Here is a 21066-nt window from a genome sequence, read left to right on the forward strand (position 1 = left end):
AGAATTGATGCTGCCGAGTTGCAGAAAATTAGGGGGAAAATTCAGCTGAAACAAGTAACCAAATCATTCAATAATAGTAGAGGTTAACACATCACAACTGCATTCCTCCTATTTCTTTTCCGGTATATATCAACTCTCCCTCAAGATATTGTTTCTCTGCTCATAACAGGAGAATTGAGGAATTGATTTTTGCTTTCAGCTGGCCCCTCTTTATTATTTCACACTCATTGTGGTGTTGTTAATAAATTGGAGAAATACTGTAGATTGTTTTTCCTTTATATTGATTTTTTTTTTTACCAGCACCATGGAATTTTAATCAACGTCTCCTTTTCTCCATGTGGTCATGCACGTGTAGCCTTAAGCCTCAAGCAAGAGAACTTGGGTATTTCTTCCAAGGGAGCCTCAATTCATCATTTTACATTAATCTTCCCACCAATATAAATTTCACCTCCGAGATCTTTTGCCAAAGTAGATTAAAACTTAAATGCATTTAAAATAATTAAATTCCAATTGCAGGCCTCTCTGATCTCAAAAGTAAATGGTCTTACTCGCTTGATGTTTAAAAATTCTCCAATAAAAGAAGCTGTCATACTTCATATATACAATACAGTACGTCAACATAGGATTAGTATGTTTAATCCAGACATTTGTATAGGTAAAGGATGTATAATTTGCTTTCAGGTCTCTTGGCATACAAATTATAATAGCTTGCCTTAAACCTCAAGCATTGAAGTTGAAGAAGTTTAAAATCAGCATAAAGCTTCTGATGAAAGTCCTGATGAAGGGTTATTGAGCTGAAACATTAACTCTCTCCTTCCCAGTGCCTTCTGACCAGCATTGTATTATTTTTTATTTCAAATTTTCATGGCTGCAGCTTTATTTTTTATAGAGAAGAGCTCAGTTTAGTTTAGTTCAGGTATACAATGTGGAAATAAGCCCTTCAGCCCACCGAATCCACGCTGACCAGCAATCATTCCTATACTAGTTCTATTCTGCATACTAAGAAAAATTTACAGAAGCCAATTAACCTACAAACCTGCATGGCTTTCGAGAGTGGGAGGAAACCGGAGCATCCAGTGAAAACCTACATGGTCACAGGGAGAACGTACAAACTGCTACAGACAGCATGTGTAGTCAGGATCAAAACCTTGTCTCTGGCATCCCCTTGCTCCTTGCTTCTTGCTTCTCCTTCTTTAAACCTTGCTTCAAAGCTAAGAAATGGAAATGTTATTTCCACCTGATGCCACCACAGAACAGACTGAGAACAGCCAGAAAGCCATGGATCAGATTCTACAAATTGCCAGAAACTCATGCAATAAAGTCTAGTGTAGACAAAAATGCTGGAGGAACTCAGCGGGTGAGGCAATATCTATGGCGAGAAGAAATACGCGATGTTTCGGGTCGAGACTTCAGTCTGAAGAAGGGTCTCGACCCGAAACATCGCCTATTTTTTCGCGCCATAGTTGCTGCCTCACCCATTGAGTTCCTCCAGCAATTTTGTCTTCCTTCGATTTTTCCAGCATCTGCAGTTCTTTCTTAAACGATGAAGTCTAGGAGTAACTCAAAATATTTTCATATTTGACAACAATGGAATAATGATAATGGGATCCCATCAGTTGTCCTTTCATTCTGCCAATATACTTGGATTATTGTTTAGAAATATTCATCAGGGGGTGATCTAAAGGTCTCACTCCTAGTGGGGAAAGGGCAATAGAACCATGAAAATGCAATCCCGATTAGGAAGGGAACCAACCCACAGCTTCTCTGTGAAGAGTTGTAGAAGTGAGGGTGAGATATCAGAGAAAAGAGCAAAGTTAGCTGTGTTACAGATCTTGCATAATGAACACGTTTTCTTTAACATAGAAACATAGAAATTAGGTGCAGGAGTAGGCCATTCGGCCCATCGAGCCTGCACCGCCATTCAATATGATCATGGCTGATCATCCAACTCAGTATCCCGTACCTGCCTTCTCTCCATACCCCCTGATCCCCTTAGCCACAAGGGCCACATCTAACTCCCTCTTAAATATAGCCAATGAACTAGCCTCAACTACCCTCTGTGGCTGAGAGTTCCCAGAGATTCACCACTCTCTGTGTGAAAAAAGTTCTTCTCATCTCGGTTTTAAAGGATTTCCCCCTTATCCTTAAGCTGTGACCCCTTGTCCTGGACTTCCCCAACATCGAGAGCAATCTTCCTGCATCTAGCCTGTCCAACCCCTTAAGAATTTTCTAAATTTCTATAAGATCCCCTCTCAATCTCCTAAATTCTAGAGAGTATAAACCAAGTCTATCCAGTCTTTCTTCATAAGACAGTCCTGACATCCCAGGAATGAATTACCTTCTCTCCTCTTCGTGTGGGGAACTTGGCTTTTAGTGCAGCATCACGAAAGACAAATTACAGAAATGTATGATCGCTGACGTATTTTTAGCCAGCAGCGGCCATTTAATGGCATAGCTGCTTTGCAATGTGACTTTATAGGTTGCATCCAAAATTAAATTCAGAACACAGCCCTGAAACAATCTCATGGACGTCAAAGAAATTCAACATCTCTTTATAGTATGATAACCATATAACCATATAACAATTACAGCACGGAAACAGGCCATCTCGGCCCTACAAGTCCGTGCCGAACAACTTTTTCCCTTAGTCCCACCTGCCTGCACTCATACCATAACCCTCCATTCCCTTCTCATCCATATGCCTATCCAATTTATTTTTAAATGATACCAACGAACCTGCCGCCACCACTTCTACTGGAAGCTCATTCCACACCGCTACCACTCTCTGAGTTATAAAAAGATAGAAGAGTGAAAGGAAGAAAGTAATCAATTCCAACTACAATAAAGGTCAACTTAAGACCTCCGGGTCAAAATACTAACCAATTTAAATATTTATTGACATGATATGCCATCCTTCCAGAAATGTAGATTAAAAATCCAGCTACATTCAGGAATCAAGAACATTTACTTTGTTTTGTATCAGCGTCAGTCCTTTTAACTGTTTAGTTTAGTTTAGTTTAAAGATACAGCATGGAAACAGCTCGTTCAGCCCTCATGGACTCAATGCTGATCAACGATCACCCATACACTAGTTCTATCCTACACAGTAGGATCAATGTACAGAAGCCAATAAACCTACAAACCTGCACGTCTTTGGAGTGTGGGAGGAAACCGGGGAACCTGCAGAAAATCAAAGTGGAAGAACGTACAAACTCCGTACAGACAGCATCCATAGACAGGATCGAATCAGGGGCTCTGGCGCTGTATGGTAGTAACTCTACCACTGTTCTGACTCTAACTGTCCTTAAAGGTAAGTATGGTGATGTACTTCGGAAAATAATAGTTTAACCAAACATATATAAATTTGACATGTTACTATGTGGATGTTACAGCTATGAGGCTGTAATGCCCAACATAATTGCTATTCACTTGCTTATGAAAAGATATCCCAAATGCACAAAACTCCTTTGACAAACATTAATATCTATTCAGAAGTACCAATCAAGTAAAAGGAAGAAAGTAATCAATTCCAACTACAATAAAGGTCAACTTAAGACCTCCGGGTCAAAATACTAACCAATTTAATTAAATATTTATTGACATGAAGGATTCTACTTCCCACTTGCAGCCCCTCCACACACACAGATTGATTGATTTTCCACATTTCCGCTTTTAAACGAAATTGAGCACTTTTCATGAGGCTTCATGTTGCAAAGAATGCGTCAAAATAGGGTTCCATACTCACTCGTGAATTTGCTGCCTCCAGCGAGACATTTTGAGGCGATGTACTGGGCACTGCAAAAACCAGAAGAGAAGCAGATCGTTAATGAAACCAAAGGGGAAAGCAGTGAGAGCATTATCCAAATTAAACTGTCTCCACAGTCCAAAATCAAAAACAAAAACATTCTACCACGTGGTTGCAGAGCTCCATGGCTTTCTCTATTTACTCAATAACGTGGTCATTTACAGGATGAAATGATTCGGCGTGCCGCACGAAAAGACAGTCATTCTCTTAAATATATTTCTTCTTTCCAATGCTTCATTGAGAGCTCAACTCAACCCATTTCAACTCTTGTGATGGTCATAGAGTAATTGAAAGGTATGGAATGGAAACAGGGCCTTCGGCCCATCTTGCCCACAGTGGCCAAAATGTCCCAGCCACACTAGTCCCACCCCCCCCCACGTTTGGTCCATATCCCTCCAAACCTGTCCTATCTATGTACTTGTCTAACTGTTTCTTAAATGTTGGGATAGTGCCAGCCTCAATTACCTCCTCTGGCAGCTTGTTCCATACACCCACCACCCTTTGTGTGAAAACATTAGCCCTCAGATTCCTATTAAATCTTTTCTCCTTCACTTTAAACCTATGTCCTCTGGTCCTCGATTAACCTACTCTGGGCAAGAGACTCTGTGCATCTACCCGATCTATTCCTCTCATGATATTATACACAAGAGTTTCCTGGACAGGACCTACATTGAGGTTGTCACACCAAGAATACAGGAAAAACCAAGGTGGGTGACTATGAGAAAGAGTAAATGAGTAGTGCAGGCGACCCCGGTGGCTGTACCAAATGAAAACAGGCACACCGTCTCGCGAGCGGATGACACAACAAGATTGAGTGGTAGTCAGGGCTGTGATTCCAACCCTGGTGCTGAGGCTCAACGGGGAAGAGTGACTCCAGGCAGAGCCATAGTGGTGGGAGACCCCATCGTCATAGGTGCAGACAGGAGATTCTGCGGCAGCAGGCGAGACTCCACGATGGTGTGTTGCCTCCATGGTGCCAGGGTCCAGGACGTCTCGGAGTGGCTGCACGGCATCCTCAAGAGTGAGGGGGAGCAGCCGGAGGTTGTCGTGCAGGTTGGCATGAATGATATGTGTAGGAAGAGAAAGGAGGTTCTGCAACAAAAAATTTACGGAATTGGGTAGAAGACTGAAAAGCAGGACCTGCAGGATAGTGATCTCAGGATTGCTTCCGGTACCTCATGCTAGTGAAGGTGATAATAGGAAGATAGAGGATATGAATGTGTGACTGAGGAGTTGGTGCAGGGGGCAAGGATTCAGATTTCTGGATAATTGAGATCTCATCCGGGGCAGGAGTGGCCTGTATAAAAGGGATGGGTTGCACCTAACCTGGAGGGGGACCAGCATCCTAATGGGAAGGTTTACTAATGCTACACAGGAGGTTTTAAACTAGATTGGCAGGGGGTGGGATCTCGTTTAGGACAGAGGCACATGAGAGGCTAGAAGTTGGCAGGCTAGAAGGTGGTGTGGGAAAAGTTAGTGGACAGAATAGGCAGATGAAAGGCTGAGAGCGAGGAAGGAGGGTTGGTTTAAACTGCATGTATTTTAATGCAAGGGGTCTGACGGGTAAGGCAGATGAACGTAGGGTATGGATAGGTACGAGCGACTGGGACGTTGTAGCCATGACTGAAACCTGGTTAAGGGAGGGGCAGGACTGGCAGCTCAATGTTCCGGGGTACAGGAGGTTCAGGAGAGACAGGGGTGAGGAAAAAAGAGGGGGGGGTGGGGAGTTCAATTGTTGGTTAAGGAGGATGTCACAGCTGTGTTCAGAGGCGACATTATGGACGGTTCGTCTCGTGAGGCTATATGGGTGGAGCTGTATGGGTTCAACCTCTCCCTATAGCTCAGACCCTCTAGCCCTGGCAACATCCTTGTAAATCTTCTCTGTACCCTTTCCAGCTTGACAACATCTTTCCTATAGCATGACACCCAAAACTGAACACAATACTCTAAATGCGGTCTCACCAATGTCTTATACAACTGCAACATGACCTCCGAACTTCTATACTCGAATTTCCCATTGGAATTTGTGTATAAATGCAGGTTCTAACCTTCAAGAGCCAAGAGAGAGTCAAGAGTGCTTCATAGTCATATGTACAGACAGCAAAATAATGTGCTTACTTACAGCACTACAACATTGCGCCCTTAAGGTAGATTGTGAGAGGAGCCCCCAGGGCACAAAGGTGAATGGGTGAGGTGCGGAGAGGGACATTGTTATGCTGGATAGAAAAGCAACGGCTGGAGGCCCTACAGCAGCCTGGGACTCGCCTAGATTGTGCACTGCAAATAATACCGAGAATGCGGACTGGACTTTAAAAATGATGCCAAAACCTGGGTCTTTTGCATACTCAGTAGACTATTTCTGTATACTTTGCTAATTGAGGATTTTGCTTTAGTATGGCAATACTTTACTGAACTTTTAGCAGAAAATGTTCACTGTGCGTTTGCACATGACAATAAAGCACCATTGACCATCGATAACAGGCCGAGAAACACAATGCACATGGATAATATGTAATAAACAAAAAAATCAAGAATTTAATAACCACAATACTAGAGCAAATTAAAAATCCATCCAACATTAAAGAATGTTTGACTATCTGGTAAAGAAAGGGAGGAACAAAATCAATCTCTCGCCAAACAACTCTGAAATCGTTATATTCTCTATATCAGTTTGATCTGTATGGTCCCTAATACCAATCCTAACCAGTTATCAATCCAGCTTTTAAAAATATTCACAATCATTTGGAGACTTAACATATACGCATTTTATTTTCTATAAAGGGAAATATCTTACATTGTTTCAATCACAATTTTTATTAACCACAGATTGACTATGTGGTAGTCATAGAGTTATAGAGTCATACAGGATGGAATCAGGCCCTTCGGCCCAATGTGCCCATGTTTCCCTCTAAACCTTTCCTATCCAAATTTGATTTATTTTTTAAGTAAAGCTGCTTTTGGAACGTTGAGAAATTTGATTATTTAGTCCCGTTTACTTCAGTTTATTTTCTGGAATGAACCGTAACAACAACTATTTCTAGTTTGTTTGCTGCCACTCTGGAAATTCAATATGGAATTTCTGAATTTTCATCACAACAGTGTAACTAACATGGTCTTCATGTTCAACACAGGTCAAATGACACAATTACCGTCCAAAGCACTGTTTGGAGGTTTAACTAGAAAATTAGAACAGGTACGCCTGGAAAGAGGCTGGTGTGGTACTATTACCTGACACTACCTGATCCAAATCGATTTTGTTTCTCACAGTAAATTGCATTTTGGTGAGAAATCATTCCGTTCACAAAACGAGAACCTCCTTGCTGGGAGACAAAGTGCTGGAGTGACTCAGCATGTCAGGCAGCATCGCCAGAGGATATGAATTGGTGACGTTTTGGGTCTGGACCCTTCTTTCAGTCAGGATCGCTGCTTAATTGATAGATAATCTAATTAAATATCTTCATAAAATAAATAGCAATTGTCTCCATTAAACTCAGCTATCTATGGTAGATGTCAAATATATGGATGCAGTTCCAGAGGAGGTGGTGGAATCAGATACAATTACTATGCTTTTAATGGGCCAAATAGCCTAATTCTACTCCTATAACTTGTGAAGGCATTTAGATCGCAACTTAAATAGTAAAACACTAAGTCCTGGAGGAACTCAATGGGCCAGGCTGCATCTCTAGAGGACATGGATAGTTGATGTTTCAGGTTGGCCCCTTCTTTGGACACTTAGATAGGCAAGGCAAAGAAAGATGTCCTAATGCAGGCAAATGGGATTAGAGTAGCTTGGTAAAAAGGTCACCAATGGTTCAATAGTACTTTATTGTCACATTTAACAAGCTACAGTGCAATTCTTTTTTGCATACAGTTCAGTTAAAAAATTACTATACATAAGCACAATCTTATTAAGATTAAGTACCAGTGTATATGAATAGTACACTGAGACAGTATACAAGAGCTACCAGATTTTGGCACCATTTTCAAGTTGTTATAAGTGCAGAGTTCTTAACTTCGCCATAAAGGCCCCGTTATCCTGGCGGCACTACAGCATGGACATGACATGCTGTTTCTATGCCATATGATTCCAGGACTTTATAAGTCAGTTCACAAAAGGCAACTGGATATGAAGAATGAGACAACAAATGAGTCTATTGACCTTAAAGGTGATTAAAACTCTGGACGAATTGGTAAACAATGCAGAACAGCAAGAACTAATCCTCAGCACTAATAGGCAATAAAATAGTAGAACTAATCTGTGGAAGTAGTTCACAAAGCGGAATAGAATTGAGTAACAGGATCATGTAGATTAAGTCTGGAAGGAGAGATAAGGCAGCTGCAGTGCAAAACTAGGCACAAGAAGACAAAATGGAAAATCAAGGTGGGAGAACCAGATGATAAAACTGTTTATCATAACCACGGTGATAGATGCTGACAGGACATGACGATAGAATAATTAACAAATACTTGAAAGTTTATCGACATTTTGGTTGAGAAATTAGGCCATTACAGCAAAGTGATTAAAAAAAGTTAACGACTTTATGCAACAAGCAATCAATACAGTTGGCTAAATGAAATGAGTGATGAGCTGGTTGACCAAGGTAGATAATCATATAGATAAGGAAAATGGACACTAGCAGCACACATACTAATAACGTCTGAAGAAGGGTTTCGGCCCAAAACGTTGCCTATTTCCTTCGCTCCATAGATGCTGCCGCACCCGCTGAGTTTATCCAGCGCTTTTGTCTGCACACATACTAATCTTCAGTCCAATATTCCAGCAGTCAAAGTTATATCACACTCTACCCTACATAATGCAGTCCCAAATAGTAATTACATTATCAATATAATTAATATCTCATTGGCACTCATGTAACTTGCTTTTTTCTTGCTCTTATGTATATCACTGAAAGCCAACAAAAAGGCAATTGCTATTTGTCACCTAGACAGAGATAAAAATAAGCAAAATCAATTCAAACAAAATTCAGCAGCAGTTTTTAAAATATTTTTCTTTGATGTGACACATTAACTTTGTTTCCATTTCCACAGCAGTGTTTTGTTTTCATTTCTAAACAAGTCGACAAAATGCCACATAATCTGAAGAAGGTTCCCTGATCCGAAACATCACCTATCCATGTACCTGACCTGCTGAGTTACTCCAGCATTTGTATCAGACGTTGTGAAGCAGCATCTGCAGTTCCTTCTTTCTACCACATAATTAGTTTAGTTTATTGTCACGTGTACCGAGGTACAGTGAAAAGTTTTTGTTGTGTGCTAACCAGTCAGCGGAAAGACAATATATGATTACAATCGAGCCATTCACAGTGTATAGATACATGATGATGGCAAAAACGTGAATAATATTTAGCCAATAAAGTCCATTCAAAGATAGTCCAAGGGTCTCCAATGAGGTAGATAGTAGTTCAGGACTGCTCTCAAGTTGTGGTAGGATGGTTTGATTGTCAGATAACAGCTGGGAAGAAACTGTCCTTGAATCTGGAGGTGTGCATTTGAACACTTCTATACCTTTTGCCCGATGGGAGTGGGGAGAATAGGGAGTGGCCAGGGTGCAATTCATCCTTGATTATGCTGATTCCCTTGCCATGGAAGTATGTGACATCCGAGCGGGAAGGTTTACTAATGCTGCATGGGAGGGTTTGAACTAGATTGACGGGGAGCTGGGATCTCGTGCAGGACAGAGGCACCTGAGAGGTTAGAAATTGGTGTGGAGGGTGGTGTGGGAAAGGTTAGTGGACAGAATAGGCAGGTGAAAGGAGGAGAGCGAGAAAGGAGGGTTGGTTTAAACTGCATGTATTTTAATGCAAGGGACCTGACAGGTAAGGCAGATGAACGTAGGGCATGGATAGGTACGAGCGACTGGGACGTTGTAGCCATGACTGAAACCTGTTTAAGGGAAGGTCTGGACTGGCAGCTCAATGTTCCGGGGTACAGGTGCTTCAGGAGAGACGCGGGAAAAAGACGGGGGGGTGGGGGGGAGGGTTGCATTGTTGGTTAAGGAGGATGTCACAGCTGTGTTCAGAGGTGACATTACAGATGGTTCGTCTAGTGAGGCTACTGTATATGGGTGGAGCTGAGGAACAAGAAAGGGATGATCACCTTGTTAGGGGTGTACTACAGACACCCCAATAGTCAACGGGAATTAGAAGAACAAATGTACTGGGTGATTGCAGCCAGCTGCAGGTCAAAGGTTGTTGTAGTTGGGGATTTTAACTTTCCCAATATAGACTGGGAAAATTATTACGTGAATGGTTCAGATGGGATGCAATTCCTCAAAAGTGTTCTGGAGAGTTTTATTAAGCAGTATGTGGAGGCCCTCACATGTGAGAGGGCAACGCTGGATCTAGTATTGGGAAATTGAGAAGGGCAAGTTAATGAAGTGTGTGTGGAGGAGCCTTTTGGGACCAGTGACCACAGTTAGTAATGGATAGGGACGGAGAGGGTTCACATGTTAAAATGCTCAAATGGGATAAGGCCAACTTTGAGGGTATGAGAGAAGGTCTATCTCAAGTTGACTGTAGCAAGTTATTTGAGGTGAAAGGAACATCGGCCAAGTGGGATGTTTTTAAAAGTGTACTGAAGAAAGCTCAGGGGTGAAGGGCAAAGCAGGCAAACATAAGGAAGCTTGGCTGAGAAAGGAAATTGAGACGTGAGTCAAAAACAAGAAGGATGCATGGGATGGCTATAGGCAGCTGAGATCAAGTGCATCCCTGAATGAGTTTGCCCTCGACTCGTACTCGCAGCATGGTCGACCTAAGGTCCTAGGAGGTCTTTGCAACTCTCCTTCATGCTCGAGGGTAGTCCCCGAGCACTCCAGGCCTCAGCTAGGTCGCGGCGTATTATTCAACATATTGAAAAATGCCCGCGAGTAAAAAAAGGTCGCCATGGAAAAAATCGATACTTTTTTTACTCGTAGGTTTAGTCGAAGTAGGTCGTAGTAGGTCGACATGTTACTCGTAGGTAATCGAGGGTAGTCGAACGTAATCGAAGGTAGTCGTAGATAGTATTCGACATAGTCGAAGAGAGGTCGAAGGAGATTGAAGGAGGTCGTCTTCACTCTCCACTATTCGGTCCAATTTTCCCAAAGCTAGTCAAAGCTAGCCGAAGCTAGTCTTCAACATAATCGAAGGAGGTCGAAGGAGGTCTTCTACATAGTCGAAGGAGGTCTTTAACATGACATTTTAAAAAACTCTCATAAACTCTTTAAACTCGCGAATTAGGTCGCCGCAGTGGGACAGCCCCTTATCTGTCGAAGAAGTACTGAAGGTACTAACTGTCGTGTTTGTAGGTAGGCAAATCTCCAGGGCCTGATCTGACATATCCAAAGACATTGAGGGAAACTAGAGAGGAAATTGCGGGAGCCCTGGTTGAAATTTACGAGTCGTCCTTAAATACAGGAGAGATGCCGGAAGACTGGAGGGTGGCAAATGTTGTGCCTCTTTTTAGGAAGGGCTGCAGGGAAAATGCTGGGCACTATAGGCCGGTGAGCTTAACATCTGTAGTTGGTAAGTTATTGGAGAGTATTCTGAGGGATAGGTTATACAGGCATTTGGATGGGCAAGGGCAGATTAGGGATAGTCAGCATGGTTTTCTACCTGGGTGGTCGTGTCTCACAAATCTGATTAATATTTTTGAAGACGTGACCAAAAAGATTGATGAGGGCAGAGCTGTAGATGTTGGGTACATGGATTTCAGTGCCGACAAGGTTCTGCATGGTAGGCTGCTCTGGAAGGGATCCAAGGAGAGATAGCTGAATGGATGGCATATTGGCTGCATGGAAGGAAGCAGAGGGTGATAGTGAAAGATCGCTTCTCAGCCTGGAGGCTTATGACTAGTGGAGTGCCACAGGGTTCGGTGCTGGGCCCGTTACTGTTTGTTATCTACATCAATGATTTGGATGAGAACATACAGGGCAAGATTAGCAAATTTACTGATGATACAAAAGTTAGTGGTTTGGCAGATAGTGAAGGTGGTTGTGAACAGCAGGATCTGGATCGATTGGACATGTGGGCAGAGGTATGGTTGAAGAAATTTAATACAGAGAAGTATGAGGTGTTGCATTTTGGGACCGAACAAGGGCAGGACCTCCACAGTAAATGGGAGGCCTCTGGGTAGTGTTGTAGAGCAGAGGGATCTAGCAGTAAAGATGCATGGTTCCTTGAAGGTTGAGTCGCAGGTTAATAAGGTGGTCAACAAGGCTTTTGGCACTTTGGCGTCCACCAGTCAGAGTATTGAGTATAGAAGTTGGGAGGTCATGTTGCAGTTGTATAAGATGTTGGTGAGACTGTATTTAGAATATTGTGTTCAGTTCTGGGCACCATGTTATAGGAAATATATTGTCAAGCTTGAAAGAGTTCAGAAAAGATTTACAAGGATGTTGCCAGGACTAGATGGTATGAGCTATAGGGAGAGGTTGAGTAGGCTGGGTCTCTATTCCATGGAGCGCAGGAGGATGAGGGGAGATTTTATAGAGGTATACAAAATCATGAGAGGAATAGATTGGGTAGATGCACAGAGTCTTTTGCCCAGAGTTGCGGAATCGAGGACCAGAGGACAAGGTTCAAGGTAAAGGGGAATAGACTTAATAGGAATCCGAGGGGTAACTTTTTCACACAAAAGTTGGTGGGTGCATGGAACAAGCTGCCAGAGGAGGTAGTTGAGGCTGGGACTATCCCATCGTTTAAGAAACAGTGGCACAGGTACATGGATAGAAAAGGTTTGGAGGGAACGCAGGCAAGTGGGACTAGTGTAGCTGGGACAATGTTGGCCGGTGTGGGCGAGTTGGGCCGAAGGGCCTGTTTCCACACTGAATTAATCTATGACTCTATGACCCCAAACACATACAGGTGTGTAAGTTAATTGGCTTGGTATAAATGTAAAACTGTCCCTAGTGTGTTTAGGATAATGTTAATGTGCAGGGATTACTGGTCAGTACGGACTAGGTGGGCCAAAGGGCCTGTTTGCGCACTGTATCTCCAATCTAAACTGAATTGTTGTCTGCTGAAGTTGTTGAATCTCACTATGCTGTGTACAAACAGTTGTGTTTTTGACACTTTTAAGGAGACTGAAAACGTTGCCAATCTTTCCCAAAGGGGTAATCTAGTCGCCAGGTTAAAGCCAGATCTTTTATATTCTCAAGTGCTCATTCCATTCCCTCGCTCTTGCTCAATCTAACAATTAAAACACAAGCCAATAGGGTTCTGAAAACTTTGAATATCGTAGACATGGAAAGACTGATTGTGCACATCATTAAATCCAGATCTAGGGATAATAAATATGAAAGTTCACGTACATCCCACTGGGAAATAAGAAATAATATGTTCGTTTAGTAAGTGTCAGAATATAGACCTTGTTTTTACAGAAGATGTGGCGACCTTCAAAATGATATTCAATGGGCATAATTATAATGCATAAACACTGAAAGTTAAGTTTAGTTTAGAGATACAGCATAGAAACAGGCCATTCAGCACACTGTGTCCACCCAACCACTGGACACTGGCCTATTAACATTAATTCTATGTAATCCCACTTTCTCAGCGACTCATAACACACTTGGGGCAATTTTACAACGGCCAGTTAACCTACAAACTCTCACGTTTTGGGGATGTGGAAGGAAACTGGATAATCCAGAGGAAGTCCACGCGCTTACAGGGAGAACGTGCAAATTCCACACAGACAGCACCTGAGGTCAGAGTTAGATTTAGCTCTTAGGGCTAACGGAATCAAGGAATATGGGGAAAACGCAGGAACGGGGAACTGATTTTGGATGATCAGCCATGATCATAAGCAATGCCGTTGCTGGCTCGAAGGGCCGAATGGCCTACTCCTGCACCTATTTTCTATGTTTTTATGTCAGGATTGAACCCGGGTATCTTGCTCTGTGAGACAGCACCTCCACCAGCTGCACCAATGGGCGGTGGAGAACATATAGGAATGTTGTGACTCATAAATGTGGGAAAATGATCCCTTTTGTGCTGCATGCTAACTATTTTTTAACATGCATCAAGTTCCTTTCATCAACACCTCGGGCACAGTGACCTGTAGCAGCTCCAGTAAAACACTATCTCATTTTTGAACTTCTTGTTTTTTCTTTTCAAACTCCCCTTTGCATCACCATGGCAACTGAACAAAATCTTCGAGTTGTCAAAGCACATCTAATTTTGGACTCTTTAAGCATGCTTAAAATTAATTGCTTCGACAGTCACAGCAATGCTCTTTGAATTGTTGAAAGATACAGCATGGAAACAGGCCCTCGGGCCCACTGAGTCCATGCCGACCTTTGATCTCCCATTCACACTGGTTCTACATTACCCCACTTTCTCATCCTTTCACCCACGCACTTGGACAATATTCAGCGGCTAATTACCCTATAAACCCGTATGTCTTTGGGATGTGGCAGGGAGCCGGAACACCCAGAGAAAGAACACATGCTCACAGAGACTACATGCAAACTCCACACAGACAGCAGGCAAAGGTCAGAATCTGGTGCATTTTGACAGGAGCTCCACCAGCTGCACCAAGTCAAGTTTATTTGTCACATACGCCTACGAGATGTGCAGTGAAATGAAAAGTGGCAATGCCTGCGGAATGTGCAAAAAACTACAAAACAGAATAGAACAGAATCAATAATTGCATATTAGTGAGAAAAAAGCCCCCAGCAATTTTAAAAAGACACAACACAACAGTAGTTTGGTACAATAAGTTAGTCCCTGGTGAGATAAGAGATTACAGCCCTAATGGCCTCTGGGAAGAAACTCCGTCTCATCCTCTCTGTTTTCACAGCATGGCAACGGAGGCGTTTGCCTGACCGTAGCAGCTGGAACGGTCCATTGCTGGGGTGGAAGGGGTCCCCCATAATGTTGCTGGCTCTAGATTTGCACCTTCTGATGTATAGTTCCTGCAGGGGGGCGAGTGTAGTTCCCATAGTGTGTTTGGCCGAACGCATTACTCCCTGTGGAGCCTTCTTGTCCTGGGCAGAGCAATTCCCAAACCAGATTGTGATGTTTCCGAACAAGATGTTTTCTACAGCCGCTGAGTAGAAGCACTGGAAGATCCTCAGACAGACTCTGAATTTCCTCAGCTGCCTGAGGTGGTAAAGGCGCTGCCTTGCCTTACTCACCAGTGTGGCAGCGGGTGATGTCCATGTCATATCCTCAGTGATGTGGACTCCCAGGTATTTAAAGCTCACCCTATCCACAGCATCCCCATTTATCTTTAGTGGTGTGTACGTTCTCAGATTTTGTGCCTTCCTAAAGTCCACGATCAGCTCCTTAGTTTTTTTCACATTCAAGAGGAGGCTGTGGTCCTGACACCGGAGTGCCAGATAAGCCACCTCTTCACTATTTTCGGTGATCAGGCCCACCACCACAGTGTCATTAGCAAACTTGATTGTAGAGTTGGAGCTGAACTTAGCCACACAGTAATGTGTGTACAGGGAGTACAGTAGGGGGCTGAGGATGCAACCCTGGGGGGTTACAGTGCTCAGGGTGAGGGCCTTTGATGTGTTTCCTCCCATCTTGACTACCTGGGGCCTGGTGGTGTGAAAGACCAGGACCATGGCACACAGGGGGTTGTTAAGTCCCAGTTCCAGCAGCTTCTCAGCAAGTCTGGTGGGGACTGTCGTGTTGAACGCTGAACTGTAGTCAATGAACAGCATCCTCACATAGCCCCCCTTCTGGCTGTCAAGATGAGAGAGAGCTGTGTGCAGAACCTGGGAGACCGCATCGTATGTGGATCTGTAGCGGGTCCATGTTGTGAGGGAGGAAGGCGCAGATGTGGTTTCTTGACCATCCTCTCGAAGCATTTCATGACTACTGAGGTGAGGGCCACCTTTCGGTAGTCATTTAAACAAGCTGGAGAGGCTTGGTACAGGTACAATGATGGATCATTTGAAACAGACAGGGACCACAAACTTGGCCAGGTGTGCCCTTCAGATTCTGGGACCCTGTATTCCTTCCCCAAACCTTTCTGCTGCTCTACCTATCTTTCATTTTTAAATCACTCTTTTAAAATGTCCTTCTTGTCCACGATTTTGGTTCAATGTCCCAAAACATGGCTTGGTATCATGTACCATCAGAAGCAGTTCGAAACATTTTGCTACCAGAAAGTTATGACAGGTGGCGCCGTACGATGGTGTCTCGCCAACGGCCTCTCATCCTTTTCTTCTTTAGTTGTTTTAGTCTGTTGTTAAATGTATGTTTTAGTGTATCTTTAGTTTTGTGTTATGTGGGGATGGTGGGAAGGGATGGTGGGAAGGGGTGGTAGAAACTTTTTTAATCTCTTTCCTCGACGGAGATGCGGCTTTTCCATATCGTGTCTCCATCCGCACTGCAGCCTAACATCATGTAGCTGGCGGCCTCTTGCTGGGGATCGACTTTGGTAGCACCAACTGCAGGAGCCTGCAGACTTAACGTCGTGGAGCTGGCGGTCCCTTTGCTGGGGATCAACCTCAGGAGCTCCAACCGCAGGAGCCTGCGGACTTTAATATCATGGAGCTTGCGGTCCCTGGCGGACCAACTTCAGGAGCTCCTACCACGGGAGCTACGACCACCCCGATCATGGGAGCTTCGATCGCCCCGAGGCGGGAGAAAAGGAGGGAAGAAGATAATACATTATTACCTTCCATCTCAGTGTGCTGTAGTGGTTGTTTATGTTATTTTTTTATGTAGTTGTGTGTCAGAGTAATACACTGTTGAAACAGGCCCTTCGGCCCAACTCGCCCACACCAGCCAACAATGTTCTCATCTACCCTGGTCCCACTTGCCTGTGTTTGGTCCATAACCCTCTAAACCTGTCTTATCCAGGTACCTGTCCAACTGTTTCTTAAACAATGGGATAGTCCCAGCCGTAACTACCACCTCTGGCAGCTTGTTCCATTCACGCACCACCCTGTGTGTGAAAAAGATACCCCGCAGATTCCTAATAAATCTTTCCCCCTTTACCTTGAATCTATGTCCTCTTGTCCTTGATTCCCCTACTCTGGGCAAAAGACTCTGTGCATCTACCCGATCTATTCCTCTCATGGTTTTGTATACCTCCATAAGATCTCCCCTCATCCTCCTGCGCTCCATGGAATAGTGACCCAGCCTACTCAACCTCTCCCTATAGCTCACACACTCAAGTCCCGGCAACATCCTCGTAAATCTTTTCTGAACCCTTACAAGCTTGACAGTATCTTTCCTATAACATGGTGCCCAAAACTGAACACAATATTCTAAATGTGGTCTCACCAACGTCTTATAAAACTGCAACATGACCTCACAACTTCTATACCCAATACTCTTACTGATGAAGGCCAAAGTGCCAAAAGCATTTTTGACCACTTTATCTACTTTCGACTCAACCTTCATGCTCTTGTACTCCTAGATCCTTCTGCTCTACGACACTACCCAGAGGCCTACCAGTAGGTCCTGCCCTTGTTCGACGTCCCAAAATGTAACACCTCACACTTCTCTGTATTAAATTCCATCAATCATTCCTCCGCCCACCTGGCCAATCGATCCAGATCCTGCTGCAATCGGTCACAACCATCTTCACTATCTGCAAAACCACTGACTTTTGTATCATCAGCAAACTTGCTAATCTTGTCCTGTATGTTCTCATCCAAATCATTGATGTAGATGACAAACAGTAACAAGCTCAGCACTGAACCCTGAGGCTCGCCATTCGTCACAGGCCTCCATTCTGAGAAGCAAACTTCCACCATCACCCTCTACTTGTTGCTTTTTTGGTATGATTGTATGGCAAATCAAAATCCTTGTATATTTTTACATACTTGGCTAATAATTAATTACAATTACAACTACAATTACAATAATATTAGTGCAGGTTTTCAAGAGATGTTATGCTCTGTAGTTAGCTGCAGCAAGGCTGATAAACAAAGAAAATTCTCACACCGTTCCAGGGGCCAGTTTGGAATTATGATTGGAATTGGAGTGTCATGGGGTAGCACTGCAGGTATGCAACAGAACTCTGCCACAACTCCAATAAAGCCATAAGTAAAGAAAAAGCCTAAGCACAAGCTCTTCATAAATTTCAGAAGCTCTAAACCAAAGATAGTTCTCCTTCCGTCTCTGTAGCTTATTGAAAATAATGAGCAGATCGGGAGGTAGAGAGCTGAATCTTGGTCTGTATCGCCCACACACCTGAGTTAGGAGCAAGGAAGCCTGCTTGCTACTTGTATCAGTCCAGTCCCTTATGAGGAGATGAGAGATAACTGGGAATGATAGAGAGTATCAACATTTTCTTATACATATCTTAGATTGGGTGATTTAGAAGTGAATTATCAATTTCCATCCTCCTTTAAGATCAGCACACATGCCTTTTGAATCAGTGTTTTCAATCTCCTGAGAAAATTGACTCAAGTCTCCTCTCCTGGCATACTCTTGGCAAACGTCCAAACTATTAAGCTAGTCGTAGACTTCAGGAAGTGGGGTGGATTATTTGCCTTGATCTGTATCAAAGTTGCAGAAGTGGCAATGGCCAAGAGTTTTAAGTTCCTTGGTGTGAAAATTACCAACAAGCTGGTCCAATCCCATGGTCAAGAAAATGCACCAATTTCTTTACTTCCTCAGAAGTCAAACAAAGTCTAGGAGCAGCACAGTGGTGCAGCTATAAAGTTGCTGCCTTACAGCGCCAGAGATCCGGGTTCGATCCTGTCTGTACGAAGTTTATATGTTCTCCCCTTGACCATGTTGGTTTTCCCTGGGTGCTCTGGTTTCCTCCCACACTTCAAAAATGTACAGGGTTGCAGTTCAATTGACTTTGGTAAAGATTGAAAATTGTCCCTAGCATATAGGATAGTTCTAGTGTATGGGGATCACCGGTCGGCATGGACTCGGTGGGCCGAAGGGCCTGTTTCCACACTGTATCTCTAAACTAAAATCGGTGTGAACCAAACAACTCTTACCGATTTCTGCAGATGTACCAAAGAAAGCATCCTATCAAGATACATCACTACTTGGTATGGCAACTGCACTGCCCAAGGCTGCAAGAAATTGCAGAGAGTTCTGAATGTAACCCAGAACATTACACAAACCAGTCTCCCATTCCCCATCTTACATTGACTCCATCTATATTTCAGCCAACAGAAGAGGGTCAAGAGGTAAGATGTTTTAAATCGTCATTTGCTTCAGGAACAATGAAATTCTCACTTGCTACAGCTTTTTACATTATCAAGGATTTCTCACAACCCAATAACTCTCTCTTCTGCCCTCTCCCCTACCATACTATATTCCACGCTGTTCTTTTTTCTTATTTGCACTTTCTTATACTCATTTACGACATGAATTTTCATGGATAGTCTGCAAAGTTTTTCACTTTACCTCAGTACAAATGATAATAATAAACCAATATATATGCAACCTGAATTAAAAAAGTTGGGGCTTCTCATAAAGAGCTTCAGCTAAATCATTTAAAGAGGTTTCTTTATTTGAAGCTCATGTTCTTTGTCTTTAGTAAAGACATCACATACACATTTGCATGCTCACATCTGATTTATGACTGTGTAATGTAGATAATAAATATTGTATTTATTTAATTCCTCACTAAATCAGATCTGCAGGATGGTTCAGTTGAAGAATGGAGAGGCTAGTAGAATAGCAGGAAACTCCAAAACATATTGTTTCAGCATATTTTTGTTTGCCCAGTATAATGCAAAGAATAATATATGGCTAATATGTATTATCTTGGCTAATAAACAAACTGTGTGCATTGCAGCAGTCCCATTCTCAGTCCAAATCTCAGACTCTAATGGGACTTAAAGGTCCCTAGTAATTTTTGTTATTATAACATGGTTTGGGGAATCAATTTAAATATGATTATTCAGGCAATGGCCCAGTGAATAGAAAGTGCACAGCTTGGATCAGTCACAATTTGCATTTTGTACTTACATATTGTAGATTCATAGTGTTATACAGCGCTGAAATAGGCCCTCACGGCCCAAAGTAACCATACCAACAAAGATGTCCTTCTACTCTAATCACATTTGCCTGTGTTCGCCATATCTTTACAAATCTTTTATCTTTTATCCATATACCTGTCCAATGTCTCTTTGTCGTTGTCATTGTACTTGTCGTTGTACTTGTCTCTACCGCCACTTTTAGTAGCTCTTTCCATATACCCAGCACTCCCTATATGAAAACCCTACCCCTCAGATCCCCTTTAAATCCTTCCACTCTCACCATAAACATATGCCCACTAGTTTCAGAATCCCTTGCCCTGAGGGAAAAAATGGTGACTATCTGAGGTCAGCCCTCAGCCTCCTTTATCCATGGACAAGCAACCCAGGATACCCAATCACTGCTTATGTCTCAAGCCCTGGTGTTTGGAGGTTGTAAAATGTGTGCAGGATAGTTTTTTGCAGCAATACATAGAGGTACCTACTAGAGAAGGGGCAGTGCTGGACCTCCTGTTAGGAAATGAGACAGGTCAGGTGGCGGAGCTGCGAACGGATTTAAAAGGAGTGATTGGGACATTTTGTTTGATGGGAAGGATGTGGAGGAGAAATGGAGGACATTTAAAGATGACATTTTAAAAGTACAGAATCTTTATGTCCCTGTTCGGTTGAAAGGAAATAGTAAAAATTGGAAAGAGCCATGGTTTTCAAGGGAAATTGGACACCTGGTTCGGAAAAAGAGAGAGATCTACAATAATTATAGGCAGCATGGAGTAAATGAGGTGCTTGAGGAGTATAAAGAATGTAAAAAGAATAAGAAAGAAATTAGAAAAGCTAAAAGAAGATATGAGGTTGCTTTGGCAAGTAAGGTGAAAGTAAATCCAAAGGGTTTCTACAGCTATATTAATAGCAAAGGGATAACGAGGGATAAAATTGGTTCATTAGAGAGTCAGAGTGGACAGCTATCTGCAGAGCCAAAAGAGATGGGGGAGATATTGAACAATTTCTTTTCTTCAGTATTCACCAAGGAGAAGGATATTGAATTATGTGAGTTAAGGGAAACAAGTAGGGTAGCTATGGAAACGATGAGGATCAAAGAAGAGGAAGTACTGACACTTTTGAAAAATATAAAAGTGGATAAGTCTCCAGGTCCTGACAGGATATTCCCTAGGACATTGAGGGAAGTTAGTGTAGAAATAGCAGGGGCTATGACAGAACTATTTCAAATGTCATTAGAAACGGGAATGGTGCTGGAGGATTGGCGTACTGCGCATGTTGTTCCATTGTTTATAAAGGGTTCTAAGAGTAAACCTAGCAATTATAGACCTGTTAGTTTGACGTCAGAGGT

The 21066-nt window shown here is 42.9% G+C and overlaps 1 protein-coding gene across 4 annotated transcripts in view; it reads right to left on the minus strand.

Annotated features, from left to right (window-relative positions):
- The window catches only part of dcc (DCC netrin 1 receptor), a 1158836-nt gene that overhangs the window by 203391 nt on the left and 934379 nt on the right, over window positions 1-21066 (minus strand). For all 4 annotated transcript variants that reach the window (XM_033033465.1, XM_033033449.1, XM_033033455.1 and 1 more), the window contains exon 12: window positions 3746-3795. In XM_033033465.1, coding sequence (XP_032889356.1) covers window positions 3746-3795 — 50 coding nt within the window. The remainder of the gene's footprint in view (window positions 1-3745; window positions 3796-21066) is intronic.

Source organism: Amblyraja radiata, chromosome 1 (assembly GCF_010909765.2).
Source record: "Amblyraja radiata isolate CabotCenter1 chromosome 1, sAmbRad1.1.pri, whole genome shotgun sequence".
Classification (NCBI taxonomy): Eukaryota; Metazoa; Chordata; class Chondrichthyes; order Rajiformes; family Rajidae; genus Amblyraja; species Amblyraja radiata.